Below are 22,088 nucleotides of genomic sequence, written 5' to 3' on the forward strand. Positions count from 1 at the left end.
CACAAAGAACTGTTTTCCCCTTTTAATTCCCTTTTACTTATATAAAGGCAATGCTGAGCTCCCAGTGCCAAAACCAGTTTAATTCATTTACCCAATTAGGAGTTAAAAGAAAGAACTTTCATAACATATTAGCTGTCTGCTACTTTGGGATAATGACCAGCTGAATTGATGAACTTTATATAATGATCTGTTGCTATGGCAACATGCTGCCCAGTGAGTGGAAGAGGGCATTTCATCATTACCTCACTGATAATGCTTGGAACAGTAATGGATGCAAATACAAAAGGTTTCCTTTTACTCTACAGTAACTCTGGGTCGATGAGACAAACACTAAAAATGCCTCCTGGATACAGCGGCAGAGAATCAAAGAGAGTCAAATGCACAATTGGAAAGAAAATAATTTAGCTTCCCCGGTTCGTGGTCTTGGTGTCCACAGTGAGTCTCCAGCCAGGTCACAGGAAACCATTGTCAGAATTTGCCATGTGTCCATTTCATGGGTTTAATTTCTGTACTGGATTCAGCACTGGGTAAGCTCAGTAATACTCCTAAAATATAATGAAACATAGAAACATAACAAGAGGAGAATGGAGTCAAGATTATGTTTAACCATCCAATGCTTTGCAATAATCTCTGCATCTTTATTCCACATTTTTCTGAACCAACCTTTTCTTTGGTTCTTAAGACTTTTTTATAAGACACAAAATTATATATATAAATGAATATATACATACTATATATAGTCTGTTACAACTCCACCCTCTAAGTTTTTTTATTACACCTTAGAGGAAATATACATTTATTGCGTGCTTTGGAAGTGCTTCCAGCTGCTGTTCTTCAGAAGAATCAATTTTTCTCGGTCTTTTCTCATTGTTCGGGGTTTCTCAAGTTCATCGAATTAAAGCCACTGCACACATAGAACATAAGGAATTTTACTTTAAGTATTGTTTAAGTTTAATTGTTTCATTGTCCAGGCTTTTAGGAATTGCAGGAGGCTGTCTGATCATATGCAAGTATGAAAATTCAAAAAGTATCATTTTTAATCACAGCAATGTAACTGTTATATTGAGCTGACCGTGTTCATTTTTCCTTCCCTCTCTCGTTCTTTCCTTCCCTCTCTCCCTCCCTTCTTCCTTCCTGCCGTCTTTCCAAAAAGAAAAAAAAAGAAAAGATTTGTTTTCTTAAACTTCTAAAATTTTGGTGAGACTAAAATTCTAGAAATCCTCCAAAAAGAAATTCATTATAGTCAGCAACCTTTTCCTCAGAGACCTGAAAGTTCATTCTTGAGTGCTCATTCAGTTTTCTCTGATGTTCCCCCAAAGAGCAGCAGAGCCATTAGCATAAAGGTCTTGAGCAACAGCACCATCTCTATGAATTATTTTATAATGCTTATCAAAACGCATCCATCTTTCACAGTGTTACATGTCCTGCATCGTCTCCTGCTGCTTTACTAACTCAGGAGCATCTATATAAGGGATTAACTGAAACAAATGACAGTACTTGAAAATACTAGGCTGTTACTAATATGAATCTTACATTGTGATCATACAAGGTAAGAAAAAAATGGAGTCAAATCTATAATTTATAGTGTCTTTGCCTTTGAATTTGAGTCATGATATCTTAAAGAAACACGGAGCAATAATTCATGGTCTCATTTTGAAATTGCTTGATGGCTGACAAAATCTGTTTTTTTGTATTTCCTATTCTTTTTTTTTTTTTTTAAGATTGTTATTTATTTGACAGAGAGAGAGACAGCCAGCGAGAGAGGGAACACAAGCAGGGGGCGTGGGAGAGGAAGAAGCAGGCTCCCAGTGGAGCAGGGAGCCCAATGCAGGGCTCGATCCCAGGACTCTGGGATCACACCCTGAGCCAAAGGCAGACACTTAACAACTGAGCCACCCAGGTGCCCCATGTATTTCCTATTCTTGACATGGAGTCCCTGTGCTAGCCTGCTAGAGCACCATCACAAAGATCACAAGTTCCACAGACTAGGTGGGTTAAACAGAAACTTATTTCTCACTCACTTCTGGAGGTAGAAGTCCAAGGTCAAGGTGTTGGCAAAATTGTTTTTCTTTTTCTGAAGCCCCTCCCTTTGGTATGCAGATGGCCATCATCCTGATGTGTCCTCACATGCGGGTGCATCCGTCTGCATCCTAATTTTCTCTTCTTGTAAGGACACCAGTCATATGGGTAGGGGACCACCCATATGATCTTGTTTTGTGTTTGTTACTTAATGGCCCTATCTCCAAATACAGTCACGTTCTGAGATACTAGGAATTAGGACTTCAACATGAATTTTGAGGAGACACATTTTAGCCCATAATACTCCCTATCTTATTATAAGGCTTATTTTCATAACAAATGAGAGATTGTTATACTTAGCCATCTCTATCAAGATGCAAAATTGAATCTCATTAAAACGATTCAGTCCATATTAGTAGGCAAAGTGGAAACTGAAAATTAGAAAAATATCAGCTATTCGCCTCCAAAGTTAAAAATATGGCGAATTTTCAACCAGTAATAACTGAATGACGTATAATAGAGCTTACATTACATAGAGTTAACATTACATACAGCAGATGCTGGTTTAAGGGTCTTATTTTTATTGTAAGCTTTTTTGTTTAAATATCTTTGGGCACACCTCAGTGGCTAAGTCGGTTAAGCATCCAACTCTTGATCTCAGCTTCTCAGCTCAGGTCTTGATCTCAGGCTTGTGAGTTCAGGCCCTGTGTTCGGCTCCACCTTGGGCTTGGAGTCTACCAAAAAATTAATTAGTTAATTAATTAAAAAAATAAATACCTTTTGTCCCCTTAAGTCCTCTTATTTTAAAGATAGCACTGAAATAGGAAGCATTGTTTTTTCGTCAGATTATTCTCTTGTTTGCTTCCTGAGCTCTTGGAAGTGAAAGCCCCAAGCCTGATAGAGAAGTCAGATCACTTCTGGGCCTGGCACCACGTATACATACTTACCTGTCTAGTGAATTCTATGGTAAGACAAGCACATGTCCATCAATCATAGCTTCATCTTTGTCTTGATGAACAACTATCGCTTTATACATCCTTTATCAGTCCCTCTGATCCTTCAGGAACTCATGAGCACTATTATGAGGATGGCGTATTACCTCTTCCATACTTTTAAAAAAGAAATTACCAGCACTTGATTGGTAAGAAGAGGTAAGAAGAGGATCTAAATTCTGGCCCAAGAGTGTGAACTTTGGCACGCATTTAACTTTTCTGGGTTTTGCTTTTTTTTGCCTGCAAAATTCAAAACAATGTTGTACCTCCCCTCCGTCTCTAATGTCCTGTGACCATTTGGAATTTTCATTCAGAAAACATAGTGATGATAGACCATTTGCAATTAGAGGTGAACCTTCCAATAGGATCTATCATATTGTCCCCAGGGACTTGTCTTGTTGGATTCAGAAAATGAACTGAATTAGGAAAGAAAAGGTGGTCTGTATTTTCCTATTTATACAGCAAGCTATACACTTGTACTTCTCTTTCCTTGTTAGCTTAATTTTGGTTACTTTATTTTTTCTTCTTTTTAACTGTAACATGTTGATTGTTCACACTGAGGATGGTAAAAGATCATGTCACCCTAACCCTTTCTGTTTGGGAGGTCCTCAGGATCATTCGTTTTCTCAGAAAAGTGATACTTTTCTCAGAAACTACCATCCGCAGAAGAATAGGGACTAGCTTGAGCTCTACTTAAGAGGAAAACTCTACAGAGCAGATGAAGAACAGGAAGGAACCTTCTCTAATAATTATGATTGCTTTGTGGCAATCCATAAGTTTCTGAAATGATCTGACAATGATTGAATTCTCTCTCACAGGACATCTGTCACTTACCTGTAGGCAGACTGTTAGAGGGCGATGCCAAATGGGGAGATGAGGAGTGTGGGCCAGGTTTAGTCCCAAGGCTGCACTCACTGGCTAGGTAATCATGAGCTATTAGTTAACCTTGACGGACCTGGGTTATTTTTCCTGCAGTGGGAAACAATTGGACTAGTGCGCTGGTACGGAGGGGAACACTTTATTCAAGAGAAATCATATGGCAAGTTTTAAAATGTGTAATGCAGTCCAATGAAGCTTGTCATGCTCCTGGTGAAGTGAACCCTCATGAACTTACTGCCTGTGTTTTGTGGGGGCAGATGGACAGCTGGCTCTCCAGGGCAGCACCAAGGACAGCTCTGTGCATCTCCAGGCTGTCCAATACTATAGCTGTAGCCTCAGGGGGCTACTGGACACCTCAAGTGTGGCTCGTCTGAATTGAAACTGGATTTCCAAGACTTAGTATTAAAAGAAAAAGAAAATATCTCAATATTATATTAATTACATATGATTATTTTACATCTTATAATATTTTGGGTACATTGGGTGAAATAAAAATAGATAATAAAAATTAACTCATCTGTTTCTGTGTTTGTTTTTTCTTTTTAAATGTAGATGCTAGAAAAATTTAAAATTCCATGGATTGTAATATATTTCCATTGGATGGTGCTGGTCCAGACAAACTCTGTCAGCCCCCACCAGCAGGCATAAGTGCTCTCAAAGGTTTTGTGGATTTTAATCATTGTTGCTGCTTCCCCACGTGCCATGAGCGAGTCATCCTGTCCCCCAGGAAATGTGCTAGGAATTGGTCCTGGAAGCTCTCTTTATTGCCACACCCTACTCTAAGAGTGGTTTTTTATTTTTTTGACTGAAGCCAAAATACTTGTTGATTTCCTGCTAAAAAACACATTTCTTTTTGTTCATTTTTGTTCTCATTTTATTTACTCTTCCCATGGTGTGCTCAGTAGCTCATCTGCCCTGGGACATTGTCTTGTAGGGTAGAGGTTGGGGGGGGCAAGATTCAGGGTTTCATGGATCATTTCTTGTGGCTGTCATTTGGGGGGGAATTTCTTTATATACTTTTGAAGTGACACTTTAGTCTTTTGATAAATTTTACATACATATTTTCCCCCAGCAGTCCCTCATTCATTTTAAAATTGAATTGATTACTCCTTCATGTGATGATGTTCCAACTTTTAAACCATTTTATTTACAACCTTTGCTTTGTCCTCTGGTCATTTTCCTAAGGCTCAGAATATTGAGGTTGAAATGACTATCTCTGTGATTGTAATAATCCAGCTTTACCTCTGCGTTTTCTACCTGCCATCAGAGTCACTTCTGGTCTTCCATGACTTCATTAGTCACCAACAAAAATCAATATCAAGAACTGTTTGGATGTGCATTCTGATGACTTATGCCCCGGAGAGTTCTCTTACCACTGGCAAGCGTGTTAGTGAAGCCCTTTATTTGTGTGAGTTCTGGTCTGGTGACGGTGCCTTGCATGGTCCTTGTTTCTTGGGGTAGTTGTCTCTTTCGTTTTTCCCAGAAATACCACTTTCTAAGTGTCTGTACAGCTTCTGCCCATCTGCAGGCACATATTTGAATTTGGCTCTGCATGCCTCACTAGACAGACGGCGTGCAGGAGCTGGGACGTGTGTCATTGTGTTTGCCCGACTCTGTCTGCATCTGTGTGGTACATAGGAGAGGTTAGTGTGGTCTCGGTGACCAGGGGACCACATGCCTTCTGAAGCAGGTGCCTGCTGTGCGTGTCCTCCGCGTGGCAACAGATGGCAGCTCCCCTTGGATCAGAGTGTTGATTTCCTTCTTGTTACCTCCCAACCGCTTAAGTATTATGACTCTTAGCCGAGTTCATGGAATGAACAGGGAATGCCAACAACTTCTGCAAAACTGCCTCTTCCTATGCACGACACTGCTCCCTCAACAGGAGGGAGCTTTTGAATTAACGTTTACTTTGGAATTCCTTGTTACCATCTTTGATCCCCATTCATTAGCATTGAAGTGAACACTAATTTCATGTCTGGATCCCTTACAGGAAAGTGCAGCTTATCAGAAAGATTTCTCAATTCTTCTGCTCTCTGAAACTCAACTTTCTCATCTACGAAGTGAGAATAATTGCGCATGTACACTTGACCCTTGGATTACAGTGGGCTAAGGGTGCCCACACTCTGCACATTTGCAAACCTGCGTATGACTTTTGACTTCCCACAAACTTAACCACTTAGAGCCTGTCGTTGCCTGGAAGCCTTACCAATGACCTAGACAACCATTAACACATATTGTATTCTTATAATAAAGTAAGTCGGAGAAAAGAAAATGTTGTTAAAAAAATCATAAGCAGGGCACCTGGATGGCTCATCCGGTTAAGCATCTGCCTTCAGCTCAGGTCATGATCCCAGGGTGCTGGGATCGAGTCCCACGTCAGGCTCCCTGCTCAGTGGAGAGCCTGCTTCTTCTGCTCCCTCTGCCACTCCCCCTGCTTATGCTCTCTTGCTCCCTCTCTCTGTCAAGTAAATAAATAACATCTTTAAAAAAATCATAAGGGACAGAAAATATATTTACAGTATTGCACTGCAGTTATCGAAAAAAATTCACGTGTAATTGAAACTACTCAGTTCAAACCCATGCTAATCAAGGGTCAGCTGAATTTGCTACATCTTAACTAGCTTGCTGAGATGATCAGATGAAATGTGGGTGTAATAGGGTTGCCAGATTTAGCAAATAAAACACAGGATGTCCAATTAAATTTCAGTTTCAGATAAATATGAATAGTACTCACTAGGACATACTACTATAAAAAAATATTCACGATTTATCTAAAATTTAAATTTAAGTGGACAGCCTTTATTTAATCTGGTAACCCCCTAGGATATAAACATATTGCTTGTCCTGCTGAAATGAGGCCAGTTTAAGTTACTCAGTACAACGAGAATGAAATGTCCATGTGATTACAACTATTCATGTCTTTTAAATAACAACCATACTATCAGCTTTGATCAGTCTTACAGATCTTGCAGTATCTCTGTCTCTTCCACAGTGTACCCGGTTTTCAATTGGAGAGATAAGCTACAAAAATGCGAGTCTCACATTTGTGTCCACGGCAGACTTAGTAGTTGACACTTTGAAGACAAAGCAGCTGTTAGGCGGGTTTGTGCCGAAGCTGCTCCAGTCTCGTGTGTCTGCTCTTAGCTCCTGGGGGACCTGAAACACAGTTGACAGAAAGTGCCAAACTCTTCTCTTCTTGCTAATCATCAGAATTTTAAAGAACGATTGAGAAAGACGTATGTAGTTCTTCTGTTACGATAAAACAAAACAAAACAAATGGAAACTAATCTTGAAAAGGCCCTGAGCAGACGAAACTAGGTTAGTCATACAAACGGAACGTACTCTGCTTCTTCTGCAAGGCTGACTTGTCCTGGGTTGTTTCTTGCTCATCCCTCTGAAAATCACAGGAAAAACTTGAGCTGTGTCCCAAGGTTGATGTGAGGCAACCACTAACCAATTGCCTATTACTTAAGAAAATTCTAGTATTATAACCAATCACCACGAAGAACAAAGTCACTGGCTTCCCGCGACATAAGCTGCTCTGAAACAGCACATCCCTGAGCCTCCTTCCACGTAATGGTCTGAGCGCTCTCGGTTGCACATCGTCCTGTTGGTGTGTGCACAGTGAACGTTTGTTAATTGCTACATCGATGAATCATTGGTTTTACTTCTGCTATTTCTGAACTTTTGACACTGGCATCTTTTGTTCTGTTTTGTTTTCCCCCTGCAATTTCTTTGAATAGAGTATTGAATTGTCAGTGTATGGGAACTATATATGGTTTTATTTTTAATGGCAAATGTTCAGAGTTAATATTTTATCAGATGAAACCAATTAGAATGATCTTAGCCACGCCTGTTTAGTGTATGACACTTTGAGCTGAAATCCATGCATAGTAGGGAAGCGATGTGTCTTGTTTTACCTTCACATTGACTCATGACATACCTCTCGTTGAAGACCATGATGGGAAGAATATTAACCGGGACTTTTTCCAGCAAATGCACAGATGATAATGACGTTCCTGTTCCCATTCCTTCTTTTTCCCTTTTTGTTCCTCACTGGTCGGTGAGTCTCTCACCCAGCGTGTGTTTATTAATCTCTAGAGGCCGTAGCAGCGGCCACTCTGCATGCATCAGAGCGCAGGACTGACATAGTGTCTGCCCCCTGGCGCTTCAGGTCAAGCATAGAAGCCACAAAACAAGTAAATGAGTAATTAAACTCTGATAAATGTTATAAAGCAGAAACAACAACAAGTTAAGCGCTTTCTGGGACCGACCAGGGTCCTACTGTTTTTTGAACGAAATCGATGTTTGCCCACTCATCTCTTTTATGGGCAGGCTCTGCTTTCCTGCCACGGAAAGAGACGAATGCCTTTGCCAGATCCTAGTTCCAGAGCAAGTGTTTCAACCAGACGTCGAGTAACTGGGAGAGAACATTCCACTGGAACTTGAGGGAGCATAAAAGGTCAATTGGCCACCTCCCAGGCCAGTGGTGGCTGGTGGGGATTCTAGAGTCCCTGATTAAACTGCTTAAAATAGTGGTGTCACGTTAGTGTCGTGGGATCCAGAAATGTCGTTCCTTCAACCTGTCCCTTCTCTTTTCTGAAACGCAGGATTACTCGAGCTTTATTTTTCTTTGTTTTAATGTACTTCAAGGAGAAATAGATTCCTTGGAATTCCAAGGGTATTTCGTAGTTCAAAATGTATCTGTTTGTAGCAAAACTCGGTGACAGGATAGAAGTGTCAGGTGATGCTGTGCTACAGTGGAAATCATATTGCAGTGGTTAAATATATCAGATCAACATGCCTGTGCCTTAAACTTACACAGTGTTCCATGCCTCAGTAAAAAAAAAAAAATTGGAATATAACTATGCTGCTCAGTCATTCACTTAAAAAATGAAAAGATGCCTGAGTGGCTCAGTCGGTTAAGCATCTGCCTTTGTCTCAGGTCATGATTCCAGAGTCCTGGGATTGAGCCCTGGATCAGTCTCCCTGCCCGGGTGGGGTGGGGGGGAAGCTGCTTCTCCCTCTCCCTCTGCAGCTCCCCCTGCTTATGCTCTCTCCAGTGCTCTCTCTCTCAGATAAATAAATAAAATTTTAAAAATGTTATTAAAAAATGAAAGTAAGTGGCCCTGAAAATGAAAAGAACAAGACCTAATTGGGCTCGCAAGAGAGGGCTTCCCCTGCAGGCAGAGAGGGAGGGCAAAAGAGGAACGGTGAAAGGATGCCCTGACCTGGGCATCACAGACACCCCGGGAGGAAGCGTCTGCCTGAGGTTGTGCACAGGGGCAGAGAGGAGACCCCCCAGTTGTCAAAGCAAGGACACAAGGACAGCAGTCAGAGCAAAGTGGCCAGGCGGCCCCTTCAGGCAGAGAGCCTATATGTGCTGGGGCCCCTCCCGAGTTCTCAGAGCTTCAGGTGCCCCTGTGACCAGCGCAGAGAGAGGTGGAGGTGGGAGGGATCCCTCGGGTGACTTGGGACCATGGTGGCATCTATGTAGAGGGTCTGCCCTGTGGCCACGTGTGGGTCCTGACGCTCACTTCAGACACAGGAGCGTAGAACGAGTCTTCTGGAGGCATCCAGGCGAGGAAGGTGTTCCAAGGCAGAGGCCGGAAAAGGAAAAGCTTCACTGAAACAGAGGCTCCTATAAGGTCACCTCGGGTCTGTATGGGCTGGTCCTGGTGCCAAAGGCAGGGGGAGCTTCGAGAGGCTCCTCTCGTGACCAGTCACTGCGGAGAGGGGAGTCCCAGCAGAGGCTCAGATGGTGGACGAGCACACGAATCCACGCTGAATTCTGTTGTCTGAAATGCTAAGCCCACAGTTGTGTTCCATCCAGTATGCTGGAAAGTGGTACACGGCGTGCACAAGGATGCGTTGCAATGTTTTGATCAACACTGGCTTTCTTTTAAATCAAGCGATTAAACATCTTTTAAAATCTGTTTTTCCCTGCAGTTGCTTAACAATTTGACATGCTTGTAAGCATGTTGACAGTTGAACTAGTATTCATCTGGGTAGGTTTCTCAGACTAGCAATCCATCAGCAATATAAGTAATAAACATCAAGGTCTTTGTTCAACTGTTGAAGAGCATTTTGTTCTGTACCCCATATTTCCCATGAATACAGGGTGCCAGTAGTTCAAAGATGACGATCTTCCTGCTGGACTCGCATCTGCTCTCCCCCGCCCTGCCCCCACCCCCATCCCTGCATTGTTAGAAAATGTCCTTATTTCATCGCAAGGGTCTCTCACTTAAGCCCTCACGCGAGCCTTGCTGCCCACTGAGTGGTGGCAGTTCCTGGCTCCCCTCCTGTCCTCTGGCTCAGACGATGACTTCTGTTGTCACAGTGTCCCTAAGGGTGACCAGGGCTCCGTGCGTGGCACTGCTCCACAGGAAGGCTGGCACTTCCGTCTGCTGGCTGGGGACCTCCTCTCGGGGTGTTGTGCCTGAGACATCTGCACTGAAGTCACCTTCCCTGAAGCTTCCATCTTGCCCCCGTCATGGCTTGGTGCTTGCCTGTTTGTTGATGCTTGGCTCTCTGCAGGGCAGGAAGACCCCCGAATCACTGAACTTGAATTACCCACCAGCTGGGATCTGTGGTCACCAAGTCCAAATTAGGTTGGCTTTTGTAGTGAAGACATACAAATTTTCTTGCACACTGAAATCTGTGAGGTGTTCATTTGTTAGAATGTCTGCTGCCTGCCGTATAGGCTGTGTCTCTTTCTCTCTCTCTCTCTCTCTCTCTCTCTCACACACACACACACTTACGCACACACACACACACACTTTCCTCAAAGACAAGCACTACATTTTTTATCTTCCCAGCATATAGCATAATTCTGTTTATGCTTGAAGTGTCTCAAAAGTAACACATTTACCCAGCCAGCAGACAGAAGTGCCAGCTTCCATTTACTAATACTGGTTTACTAATACTGCATACATTATTATGAAGTCAATTCATAATCAATAAGTATTCACTGGAGATGTGGTTCACATATACTTTTAAAAATAAATTCAGGATGATATACGTCTGCGCATGTATTTTTCTCTTGAAATGAAACATTCTGAGTCTCTGAATGCTTCCATTAGGCATGGAAAGCTGAAACATGTTCCTGTCCAAAGTCTTCTTGAGATTTATGGATTGATAGGGAGCCTCGAAGCCAAAGGTTCTTGATTTAATTCTGGTTTTGGAATGACTCCGTGGCCTCCTTCTCTGTATTTACAGGACGAGAATTGTACAGTTTTAGAACTCGGGTTTCTCATGGGTTGATTGGAGGAGCCAGATGATGGCTTTAGGAGGTGCTCCTCCTGGGTTTGGTGTCTTGCCCTGAGTTTGTAGGTTGGCAGCAAGGGCCTCGCCCTAGTGCACTGGGGACATTAGCGTGTGTTTCAGGTGTGTCCCTGACACATGGCGTTGCCCATGCTGTGCCTCTCACTGGCTGAGGACTCTTCTCTGTGCCCTTCACAGCCAGTCCGAGGAAATGCCTGGTTCAGAGGCCATACTTAGAGCCATGCTTATATGTAACTGAGTACAAACACGTGGTGAGCGGAGATCCCAGGGCAGGAAGGAGACCAGCCTGGGACCAGACGTTCACCTGTATGGGAGAGAAGAATTCAAGGGCATCCCAAAGAACACGCATTCGAGAGAAAGAGGAAGGAGGCATTCTAGACAGAGGAGGAAGAGAGACAGAGAAGGATGAACTTCCGAGGCACAAAGGACAAGGTCAGCCTTTGCTGTCCTGCATCCTGGAGGTGCCCATCATGTGGTGTCTGCCCTGGAGGGGTGGCAAAGTCAGCACCTCTTTCTGACACTAGGACTCCAAGATAGTCCACTGATGACTCCTCTCCTCTGATGTTTTCCCTGGGATGGAGCCAAGCTGGCTACTTTGAGCCTCGGGAAGCTTTACTGAGCTCTGGGTGTCTGGACTTGGAACTGGGTGAGGCACATGGTAGCTGAGAGGTTCTCGTCTCTGGCTGCGTGCTCGCCCTGTCCCAGATGCTGGCACCAGCCCCACCTCCAACACTGATCATTGGACAGGCCTGGGGTGGGATTCGGGTGTCAGCAATTTTAAAAGCTCCTCGGATGATTCTGTGTGCAGCCAGGCTGGAGAAGCACGGCTTCTTAGGGAATGAGTAGCTGCGAGACCCACTCACCTTATTTCCCTTTTCTTCCTTCCCTGTTGCCCTCACAGGTTATGGCACCATTAAAAAAGTGCGGGCGCCCCTGTCTTCGGATGCCAGCGGTTGTTTGCTGGAGGAGATCGAGCTCTTCCCCGAGCGGCGGGGGGAGCCCATCCGGAGCCTGCAGATCCTCCACAGCCAGAGCGCCCTGTTTGTGGGCCTGCAGGAGCACATGGCCAAGATCCTGCTGAAGAGGTGCCCGTTCTACCGCACCCGCAGGTAGGGCAACCCCGGCGGTTTATGGCGTTTATCAGGACCTTAAGATTCTTGTGAGCCCTGCATCCCAGGGTGCAGATTTTTGATGCAAAGCCATTTCCTGTGATGAGAATAACCCACCAGTATCTACAGAGGAGGAGCCACACTATGACATCTGTAAACAGTTGTCAGGGTTAAACTCTGGTGCATGATAACACTCGGTGATAATGCTGATATTTGGTGTTCCTGCATTAATCTATATATCTTTATAGGAGTATGTGTAATATTTGTACAGAGCAGACAGAGAATAATATGAAGTGCATCATCTCTACCCAGAGCTCATCCCCTGAGAAGGAGCGATGTGGCATCCCCTCCCTGGGGCAGTCCTCACAGTCCTGTCCTCAGCACCAGCTCTCTTGGGACACTGCCTCTCTTCTGAGGCTCCAGGACCCTATGGGCCTGGGAAGAGGGAGGAACAAGGAAGCCCTGCAGGTGCAGGGCACCCCAAGTACCATCACCTTCCCTCACCCCTACTCAATTCTCATTGGCCATGGGGTGTCCTCTGTGGACCACAGTGGCCTTCAAAGCTCAGTTTGGGAAAGTACAGGCCCAGGGGCTCTGGAAACTGAGTACACACTATACACTTGACCAGCACTTGAATGTTAGAATATTGCACAAGTGCTCTGACCCCCAACAAAATATTGCTCTTGGGAAAATCATAATCTCAGATGTTCTTAGGGATCTGTGATCTCAGTAACTCCATCCTCCAGCGTGGCGCATAAGGGCAGATTTGGTGTAGAAATGGACTGTTCAGGTATATCGCTCACAGATACCATTCACAGGTCATTTTTTCTCAAACAAGGTGCCCCATGGCACGAGCTTTGGGGCTCAGAGACTGGCAGTCACATGCCAGACTGCACGTACTATTTCTTGACCTGGTAGGTCACTAAAGTATTTTAGACCTCACTTTCTCATCTAACACATGTGAATTGCTATAGAATCAAATAGGGATGGTGCATATAGTTTAAAATTTAAAGCAGTCTGTGACGTGGGCATTCTCTTGTAGAAGGAAGGTTTTTACCTATGATAAAAATCATTACAATATTCCCTTCTAGATAATTCTACATAAATGAAGTATATTATATGGTGCCTCCGTTGGTATCAGGGTGTTGAGGAATAACGTAAGGGACTTTCTTCCTGACAATGATGCTGTGGTGAGCAGTAATAACAAGGAGCGGTATTTCTCAGCAACTCTCTGTTATATAACACCTTTTTCCTAAAGTTGACCGATGGCTGCTGAAATTTGTTCTGTTTGTGTTCCCTACAAGACTGACCTAGTGCAGGAATGATTCTGCCCAGTTGCTGATGGTCAGTGGGTGACAGGGAGGCTTGGGGTCTTGCCAACAAGCATGTCACAAGTTGGAATGCCCCTGGAAGGGCCCTGGTCTTCCAACCACAGCTCAGCGAGCTCTGAGTTGTAGTGGACTTTTGGGGGCCGTGACGCAGGATATCACGCAGGAAGACACAGGCCTGTGCTGTCCGTGGGGAGTTTGTGGGGCCTGCATGAGAGCACGGCTTGCAAAGCAGGAGTCAATTTATCCTTCCCCTGGTGCTTTGCCTCGCTGAGTCAGGGTTATAATAGCCCAGCTCCTTGCGAGTGCGACCTGAAAAGCTAGCTCCTGCATCAGGTCGGAGAAGCGAGGTGTCACGGTGCCCACCTCATCTCCTGCACAGCTGCACGTGGAGCCCAATCAGGAAGCCACAGGAACCGGCCGCCACCTGCAGCAGCCCGGGAGGTGCTCACAGTTCCCCTTTATTCCTGCAAGGAGAATGAGGCCACTTGTCTGTCTTCATCACGCTTGTGAGAGGAGAAGATTATACAGTTATATCCAGAGCTGAATCTCCCTGCTGTTTACTTGTCCACCCGCTCGGAGAAAAGCCTCGAGAGATTAGAACTTTATTGTAAACTGATGCACTGTGGTCTCCTGTGTCCCCACACTCAGAAAGGGTTAGACCGTGTGTGACCCTCAGGTATTCCATTTGAGGAAAGAAAATCTGAAGACTTAAACCTCAGCGTTTCTGTGGATTCTTTCCATTATGTTTCTTTGCCATTGTTTTCCTATAGAAAGACAAGAAAACCTCCCTCATTAACACGAACTGGAGAAAAGTATCCATTTTTTAGAAAAGAATATCTACATGACCAGATGACCAGATTTTTTTGATGAATTATGGGGAAAGATTTTTTTTTTGACAACAGCAATTTTAATTTTTTAAAAATATGACTGAAGAAGTACACTGAATAGGAACAGGATAACAGTTAACAACTGAGAAGTAATTTCTTCGTTAAATATACTTTCCATAGTAGAATATAAGTAATTTCATTCCTTATTAGAAAAATTGATTTTAGAAATGAGTTTTGAAATGTTTAACAAGAGAAACTGAGCTTCACTAAGGTACCTGTCTCCTTCCAAATCATATTCACATTTAAAAAATAATTTTTAAGTATCCATTTTTCAAAGGCCATACACAGTTTGATGTTTGTTGTTTATAAATGATAACAGTTGATACATTCCTATGAGTTTCTTTCACATATCTGACTCTCTGCCACCTGCTACCATCATTTCCTGTCCCCACTACATCCTGAGGTCAAGTCGCCCATCATCTCCATTTCTAGATGAGGAGATGATGGCTCAGATGTTTGGCTCCTGCCCAAGGTCACATACCTCATACAACATGAAACCCGGGTTCAGGGTTGGACTCTGTCCCCAAGGCCCAGGCTTTCTCTTTGGTTCACAGTGCTGTCCCTGATGAAGACATCAGCCCAGGGGTCAGGTGTCAGCAGGGACGGGAACGAGCTTTGCCATGACCCTGACCACATGGGTCTCTGAGAGCCAGAGCTGGTGAGCCCGAGGACAGGCAGAAGTGGGGTGTGTCCACTGATGACTAGCATGGCCTCTTCCCATTATTTCTCTTTATGATGCTTGCTACCAGGCTACACCCAACACGCCAGAAGGAGGTTTGATACCCTCTTGGTTATTCTATAGTTCTGGAGATGATCCCAGAGCCTCAGGGGAGGCTGAAAAAAATGCTTGTGTGTGCGTTTTATGCTGTGCACACATTATAACTTGCAACAAACAGCACTGTGCTTTTAACTAGACATAGCCATTTCCCTTGCAAAGTTATTTTGGAAGAACAATATTTAAAAAATAGATTTTAGTCACGTGTGACCTCAAAAAATGACTGAAAAGATTTCGTTTTAATTTTGGCATTTTTGGCATAACTATTTTATGAATAGTGTGGGAAAATTATGTGAATGGTAAGTCTAACTCATCAGAATGGGTGGTTACCTCTGGGGGTATAAAGTGCAAGACACACTTTCCCTTTCCTGGTATCTCCTTTTGTACTCCAGGACTTATTTACCATATATATGAATTTGTTTCATAAAGTAAATTGCCATTCACTGAATTTTGAGGAACGTGGGGATCTTGACAGGCCCAGATGTCGGTACTGCATCTGACAGTGGAAGGTAGGTAAGCAGATGCCATCCCACGGACCACATCAGATGCACCTGGCACAGGGTCAGGACTCCCCGAAAGCAGCATGAGGCCTTTAAAGTGGGGAGAGATCTCTACAGGGATGCAAAGGTTGGAGTGGCCAAGACTTGCACTGCCTTAATTCCTGCCTGATGGAAATATGAATGCAAAGTCATAACCTGCCCCTTGAAGGAAAGCAGACTCTGGGCAGCAGCTGATATAGTCCCCATCTCACTCCTTGAGGATGGAAGGAATGATCACAGGATCTGGGCTATTACCCTTCCCCAGGAAATAGGGTAGCCTTCCAACCGGTCCAACTGGTTGAGGTCCTTCAGCCTCAGAAAGGGCAAATAATGATGAAAAGGCTTTTTTTTTTTTTAATATTTTGTTTATTTATGCATGAGAAACAGAGAGAGAGGGAGGAAGGCAGAAGGAGAAGCAGGCTCCCCACGGATCAGGGAGCCCGATGTGGGACCCGATCCCAGGACCCTGGGATTGTGACCTGAGCTGAAGGCAGATGCTTAACTGACCGAGACACTGAGGCTCCCAGGAAAGCTTTTGATTCAGACTTAAAATCAGCTTGTGGATTGTGCAGTAATTAGATCAGTGGGTCAGCAAACTGCCTCTGTAAAGAACCAGATAGAAGATGTTTCGGGCTTCTCAGACTACACAGTCTCTGTTGCGGCTACTCACTCCATCTTTGTAGCATGGGAGCAGCCACTGACCATAATGAATGGGTGTGGCTGTGTGTTGGCAGGGGTTACGGAACGGATTCGTCAGGCAAAGGAACAATTCACTTTTAGGTGCAGACACTTTAATAGACAACAAATTACTTTAATAGACAACAGATGTAAGAGCAAAAGTGTTAGCTACGCATGCCTCTTGTCCCACAAGATGACACCAAAACACGCAGCATAGAGCTAGGGCGCCATGTTGCTGAGCAGCCGGCTCTGCTGCAGCTTAGCGGCCTCATGCCTGTAGCTGTACCGTAGTGGGGGTGAGGGTGGGGGGCAGAAGGCCTTCAACCTCATCAGAAGCTGGGAGGCGATGAGAAATGATCTTATGACAGCCTCCTGGACATAGGGTGGTGGGAGGGAAACAGCCTTGTAACAGCTCCTCAGAGTCCTCCCATGCGCCATGATTGGGGAGATCTCTCAGTGTTCTGCCAAAGTTAGGTCAGCTGTGGTTAGGTCACCAGGGTGCCAGGGCAGAACATTGCCCTACAATGTGTTTCAGTAAAACTTGAGGTGGCAGTCTGGACTTGGCCCATGGGCTGTCCCTTGCTGGCTCCTGAATTCAAATTTTATCATATATGCCTTTTGAATGAATGAAGGTACCTTCAGTCATCATAAACTCTGATTTATAAAATTAGGTGTTAAATGTATGACATTAATTATTAAATTATATGAATTGACTCTATACCTTACTATTTTCGGAATAACATGGCATTTTCTTCTCTTCAGACACTTACATATTCTTTATTTTTTGATACCCACCACAATTATGAGGTGAGGTAAACCTCTCAGGTTATAGAGTCAACATTGTATAGATGAGGGATTGGTCTGAATCGGAGAGAGAATGTCCTGAGAATCATCAGGCCTAGAACAGAAACTAGAATTCCTTTTTTTTTTTTTTTCACTTTGTAATAATTTTTTATTATGTTATGTTAGAAACTAGAATTCTGAGCACTGCATGCCGGGCCACGTTTCATTCAGCCCATCAGACCATGAGCCAAAATTTGGGCATTGTCTTTCCAGGTCTGTGCAGCCTCCGGTATGGTGCCCAGCCCAAGACAGGGTCAGTAAACATTTATCACATTTACAAATGGACACTACCTTTCCCCTCTCTGCTATTTCACTTCACGATCTATAAAGTAAACCTAATTCTCATGAAACAGTAAAACTCCCTTTACAGAAAAGTGTAGTGATAGAAAACATTAGCTAAAGGATCAAACACCGCTGGGCCTTAGGTGTTTGTTGTTTCATTTTTGCTTTATTATAAGAACTAATTGTGGAGAGAAGAAAAGCTGGAATCTGGGAGAATCATAGTCTACATATAAAACAGAGGAGACGTGTCTTTTAAGTTTTGCTTTATAAAACTGGAAGGGACGATGGAACCATTAAGAAAGAGATTGGCTCCATTTGTGAATGAATGTCTAGCTGTTCTTGATTCATTTAGCTTGTAATAATGTCATTTAGTTAAAGAAATTAACACTCATTAAGAAAATTACTATGGAGATTAGGTTACTGCAGAACATTTATTGCTTGCAAGAGCAAAGTTTCAAAACGTGAAGTTAATATGTCGGCACCTTTCTTAATTAACTATTGTCTACAGACAGCGTCTGCCTGGTGAGAGAAATGTAATGTATAGAGAGAAATCACAGGATCCCCATAAGGTCTTCCAGCTTCCAGCAAGACAACCTTAGCCATTTATTATGAATCACATAAACATTTGGAAGGAGTTTTGACGTATACTCCATTTACAAAGTAAATATTCTCCCTTCGAAATGAATTTAATATTTTCCAAATCTCAATGTCTTGCGTTTTTGTTTGCATTGACTTTGGATTAGCTTCTAAAGACTGACTTTTCCTTAGTTAATTCATTCACAATATATTTATTGATCTTAATATGTGCCAAGCACCAAGCGAGCCCCTGAGTGTAGGATGACGGATGAGGCATCCCTGACCCTGTCTTCATGGGGCTCAGAGTCTAATGAGTAATTCTGGCATAAATAAAATCTCCTGAATATCTATCGTGGATTTGAGCCAAAGGACCTTAGAGTTACCCTAGAGTTTATCCCAAAATCAATTTATCATTAAAATCTGATCCTATACTATGCTAGGACCTAATCTTCCAGCCTGACATCCCTGTCCAATTATTTTTTAAGCTATATTTGAATCACAACCAGTGTTCCAATTTTAAATTTCTAATAGTGAGAGAATTAATCACCAGGTTATAATATACTTATTCAATGGAGTATTCACTCTGTGGGTTATTCTGAAGCCAATAAATGATGATTATGAAGACATATGCGTGATATGATAGTAACTGAAAAAAAACAAAAAGCAGAAAAGCAGGGGCGCCTGGGTGGCACAGCGGTTAAGCGTCTGCCTTCGGCTCAGGGCGTGATCCCAGCGTTATGGGATCGAGCCCCACATCAGGGTCCTCTGCTATGAGCCTGCTTCTTCCTCTCCCACTTCCCCTGCTTGTGTTCCCTCTCTTGCTGGCTGTCTCTATCTCTGTCAAATAAATAACTAAAAAATCTTTAAAAAAAAAAAAAAGCAGAAAAGCAGTATGTGTAATGCCATCATTATAACTTCAAAAAATAGGATAAGACAAAGTACATTCACCAACATCTAATTATTACTATGAAAAGCACACTATAAGAGGGGCTTGGCTAAAATACTATTTTTCAGTGAAATCACAAGTTAATACCCCCGGGTCTTGGGCAGGTTGGAAAATGAACAGTTGAAATGTGATGGGTAGAGGATGAACGTACATAAACTTGACTAGTAATTTAAGAAACATAAACTGTACTACTGTTTGTTCTGTAATAGGGAGAAATACAGATTTTGTGGGGTCTGAAGCTTATCTAATTTGGTAGGGGGTCTTGCTAAGGAAAAGAATGTCAAAATTATGAATACAAAATGACGAGGACCAGTCTCAGCTCCTTAACGAATCTCACGAAGTAAAGAAGTTTAAGCTTCCTTAGCTTCATGGCAAATCCATCTTCGACAATGATGGAAACACGTACTTTGATTTAGGTACACAATAAAAGCAAAGAACATTTGTGAACACCATCTTGTAGAGATCCCATGGTCTGCTTTTACAGCCATAGGATTATGGGTACATTTTTTTTTCCTCTTTCTTGGTCAAATATATTTTTTAAAGATTTCTTCATTTGAGAGAGAGAGCAGGAGGAAGGATAGAAGGAGAGAATCTTCAAGCAGACTCCCCGCCAAGTGTGGCGTCCAATGTGGGGCTCGATCCCATCACCCTGAAATCCTGACCTGAGCCAAAACCAAGAGTCAGACAGTTAACTAACTGAGTCACCCAGGTGCCTTTCTTGGTCAAATACTTTAATGTAATCAGATTATTGTAGCCGTGGAGAGCACAATTTCTGAGAACAAGCAAGTGCACTAAAAATATTCCATAGGTCGAATCTACTAGTATAGGCCCTCAGCTTTCTTTGGTGATGCATTAGCCAGACAACAGTTTTGGTTTCAGCTTTCTGTTCAGTTTTGTCAAAGAGCACAATGTTTCTCTTTCCTACATGGCAATCTATGTCCTAGTCACTTGGATAAAGTCAGATAATCGGTGTCATTACCGATCTTTCGTGCCTCAGTTGAGTTTGAGAAGCACAACCAGAGACAGCTCACAACGTGAGGTTTTACTATTTAGTGTCTACTGCACAAGCCTCCTGCTTTTGCACTCCCTAGTTTAAATCTGCATAGAGAGCTCCATTTGTAAGCTTGGGCTGCAGTGGTTTTCTCAGCTCCAGATCCTTGCAGCTGAGTTATCCTGGCTGGCAGCACCTTGGCTTTTATACACCAAGCTTCCCTTAAGATTTTTATTTGCAGCATGATCCAATGAATTAATGATTCTTAAGGACCCCGTGTGTCTGCAAAACTGCTTGCATATGGAAAGATCATGAGCTCTGGATTCAGGTGGATCCTAGTTAAGTCTTTACGTGGTATGTGATTATGAGCAAGCCACTCAGTATGTTACTGGGAGCACAAAGACAAAGTACATAATGGGTCTGGCACATAAAAAGAATTCAGTAGAAGATGGTTCCTTTCCCTTCCTGCTTCAGTAGTATAGCCAGCTCATGTATGTTCTGCTGAGCTGGCATTGCTCGTGAATGGTATTTCTTCACTCCTTGCATATTTCTGTTGAAGGCTTAGTTTCAAAATTTCTCTCTATCCCAAATGGAAGTAAAAATCAAACATAAGAAAGGAAAGAAAGAGAGAAAAAGAAAGAAGGAAGGAGAGGGAGGGAGGAAGGGAGGAAGGAAGGAAGGAAGGAGGAAAGGAAGGGGAGGGAAGGGAAGGGAAAGGAAAGGAAAGTGAATGAGGAAGGAAGAAGGGAAGAAAGGAAGAAAAGGAAGGAAGAAAAAAGAAAGAAGGGGGAGGGAGGAGGGAAGAAGAAAAAAAGAGAAAGAAAGGAGGAAAGTGAGAAGGGAGGAGGGGGAAAGGTAGAGGGGAGGGAAGGGAGGAAGAAAGAAAGGAAGAGAGAGAGAAAGGAGAGGAGAGAAAAGAGAAAAAAGTCAAATAGCTCTCGTATATGTGCTTTGCCTTCTTTGCTGAGGTATACTTCACATTGCCTCTGGACCAATCAGTCTGGACCTGTCAAGAATTTGCTTTTCTGCCTTTAAACCACTTCACTTTATCTGAGAGGTACAGGGCCAATCAGGCCAAACTCTGCTCCTTGTATTATATTATGTACCTGGCTTTGGTCTGTCTGGCAATAAATTTTCTGGAAGTTTGTGAGACTCTACCCTGACTGCATTCTGTCAGTATGGCTCCATTCAGTTGGTGGGAGCATCTGTCAGTGGTTATTGAGTAATTCCTTGTCCAGAGCCCCTCATTGTTTCATATATCTAGCTATCCAAGAGAGGCTGAGATTCAGGACTGATGGAGGGAGGTTGGACAGGGCCAGGTGTGAGGAGAGCCAAGTGCTTACCCTCCTTGCTGCTGTCATCAGGTTGGGGAGGGCACCAGGGAATCCAAATTCAGGGTGGATGCCACCCTTGCCATAACTGTTCCACTTTCACGGACAGAATTTCTTCCCTCGGCCTTGGCTGTGCTCTCATGGGAGGATTCTCTGGCATTTGAGCTTCATTCATGGCCAGACTGTTAAGTTGGGTGAATTATAAGGAGTAAGAGTAATATAAATGTATTCTCTGGACTTCTGTCCTCTAAAGTTTTGTGTAAGAGTTAAGATGTATTACTTGACCTCTTGTGCATTCTTCAAGTGTAACTGACAACTCTTCATGTTCTCCTTTGTCTTCTGATTCTGCTCATTAAACCCTCATCCACTCATCCACAGAAGGGTTTCCCTTGAAGAAACACGAATTGGGCAAAGAGTAATTGTGTCTTCATTTTTATTTCTGATTGGTGGGGGAGGACAGGAGACTGGATGTTTCGTTACCTCTATTTTGTAGAGTAGAGAACAGAATACCAAAAGTGCAGGCTTTTCCCTAAATGAAGTGACCAGGGATTCTTTTCTTTCCTTCTTGCATGGCATTTTCTGGTTCTCACTCTCAGCAATGACTTCAACATCCCTGAATGGTTCGT

General features: G+C 43.3%; 1 protein-coding gene across 1 annotated transcript in view; it reads left to right on the forward strand.

Annotated features, from left to right (window-relative positions):
* Nucleotides 1-22,088, forward strand: part of SEMA5A (semaphorin 5A) — a 482,957-nt gene that overhangs the window by 365,350 nt on the left and 95,519 nt on the right. The window contains exon 11 of the mRNA XM_040630558.1: nucleotides 12,076-12,283. Coding sequence (XP_040486492.1) covers nucleotides 12,076-12,283 — 208 coding nt within the window. The remainder of the gene's footprint in view (nucleotides 1-12,075; nucleotides 12,284-22,088) is intronic.

This window comes from Ursus maritimus, unplaced genomic scaffold (genome assembly GCF_017311325.1).
Source record: "Ursus maritimus isolate PB19 unplaced genomic scaffold, ASM1731132v1 scaffold_15, whole genome shotgun sequence".
Lineage (NCBI taxonomy): Eukaryota > Metazoa > Chordata > Mammalia > Carnivora > Ursidae > Ursus > Ursus maritimus.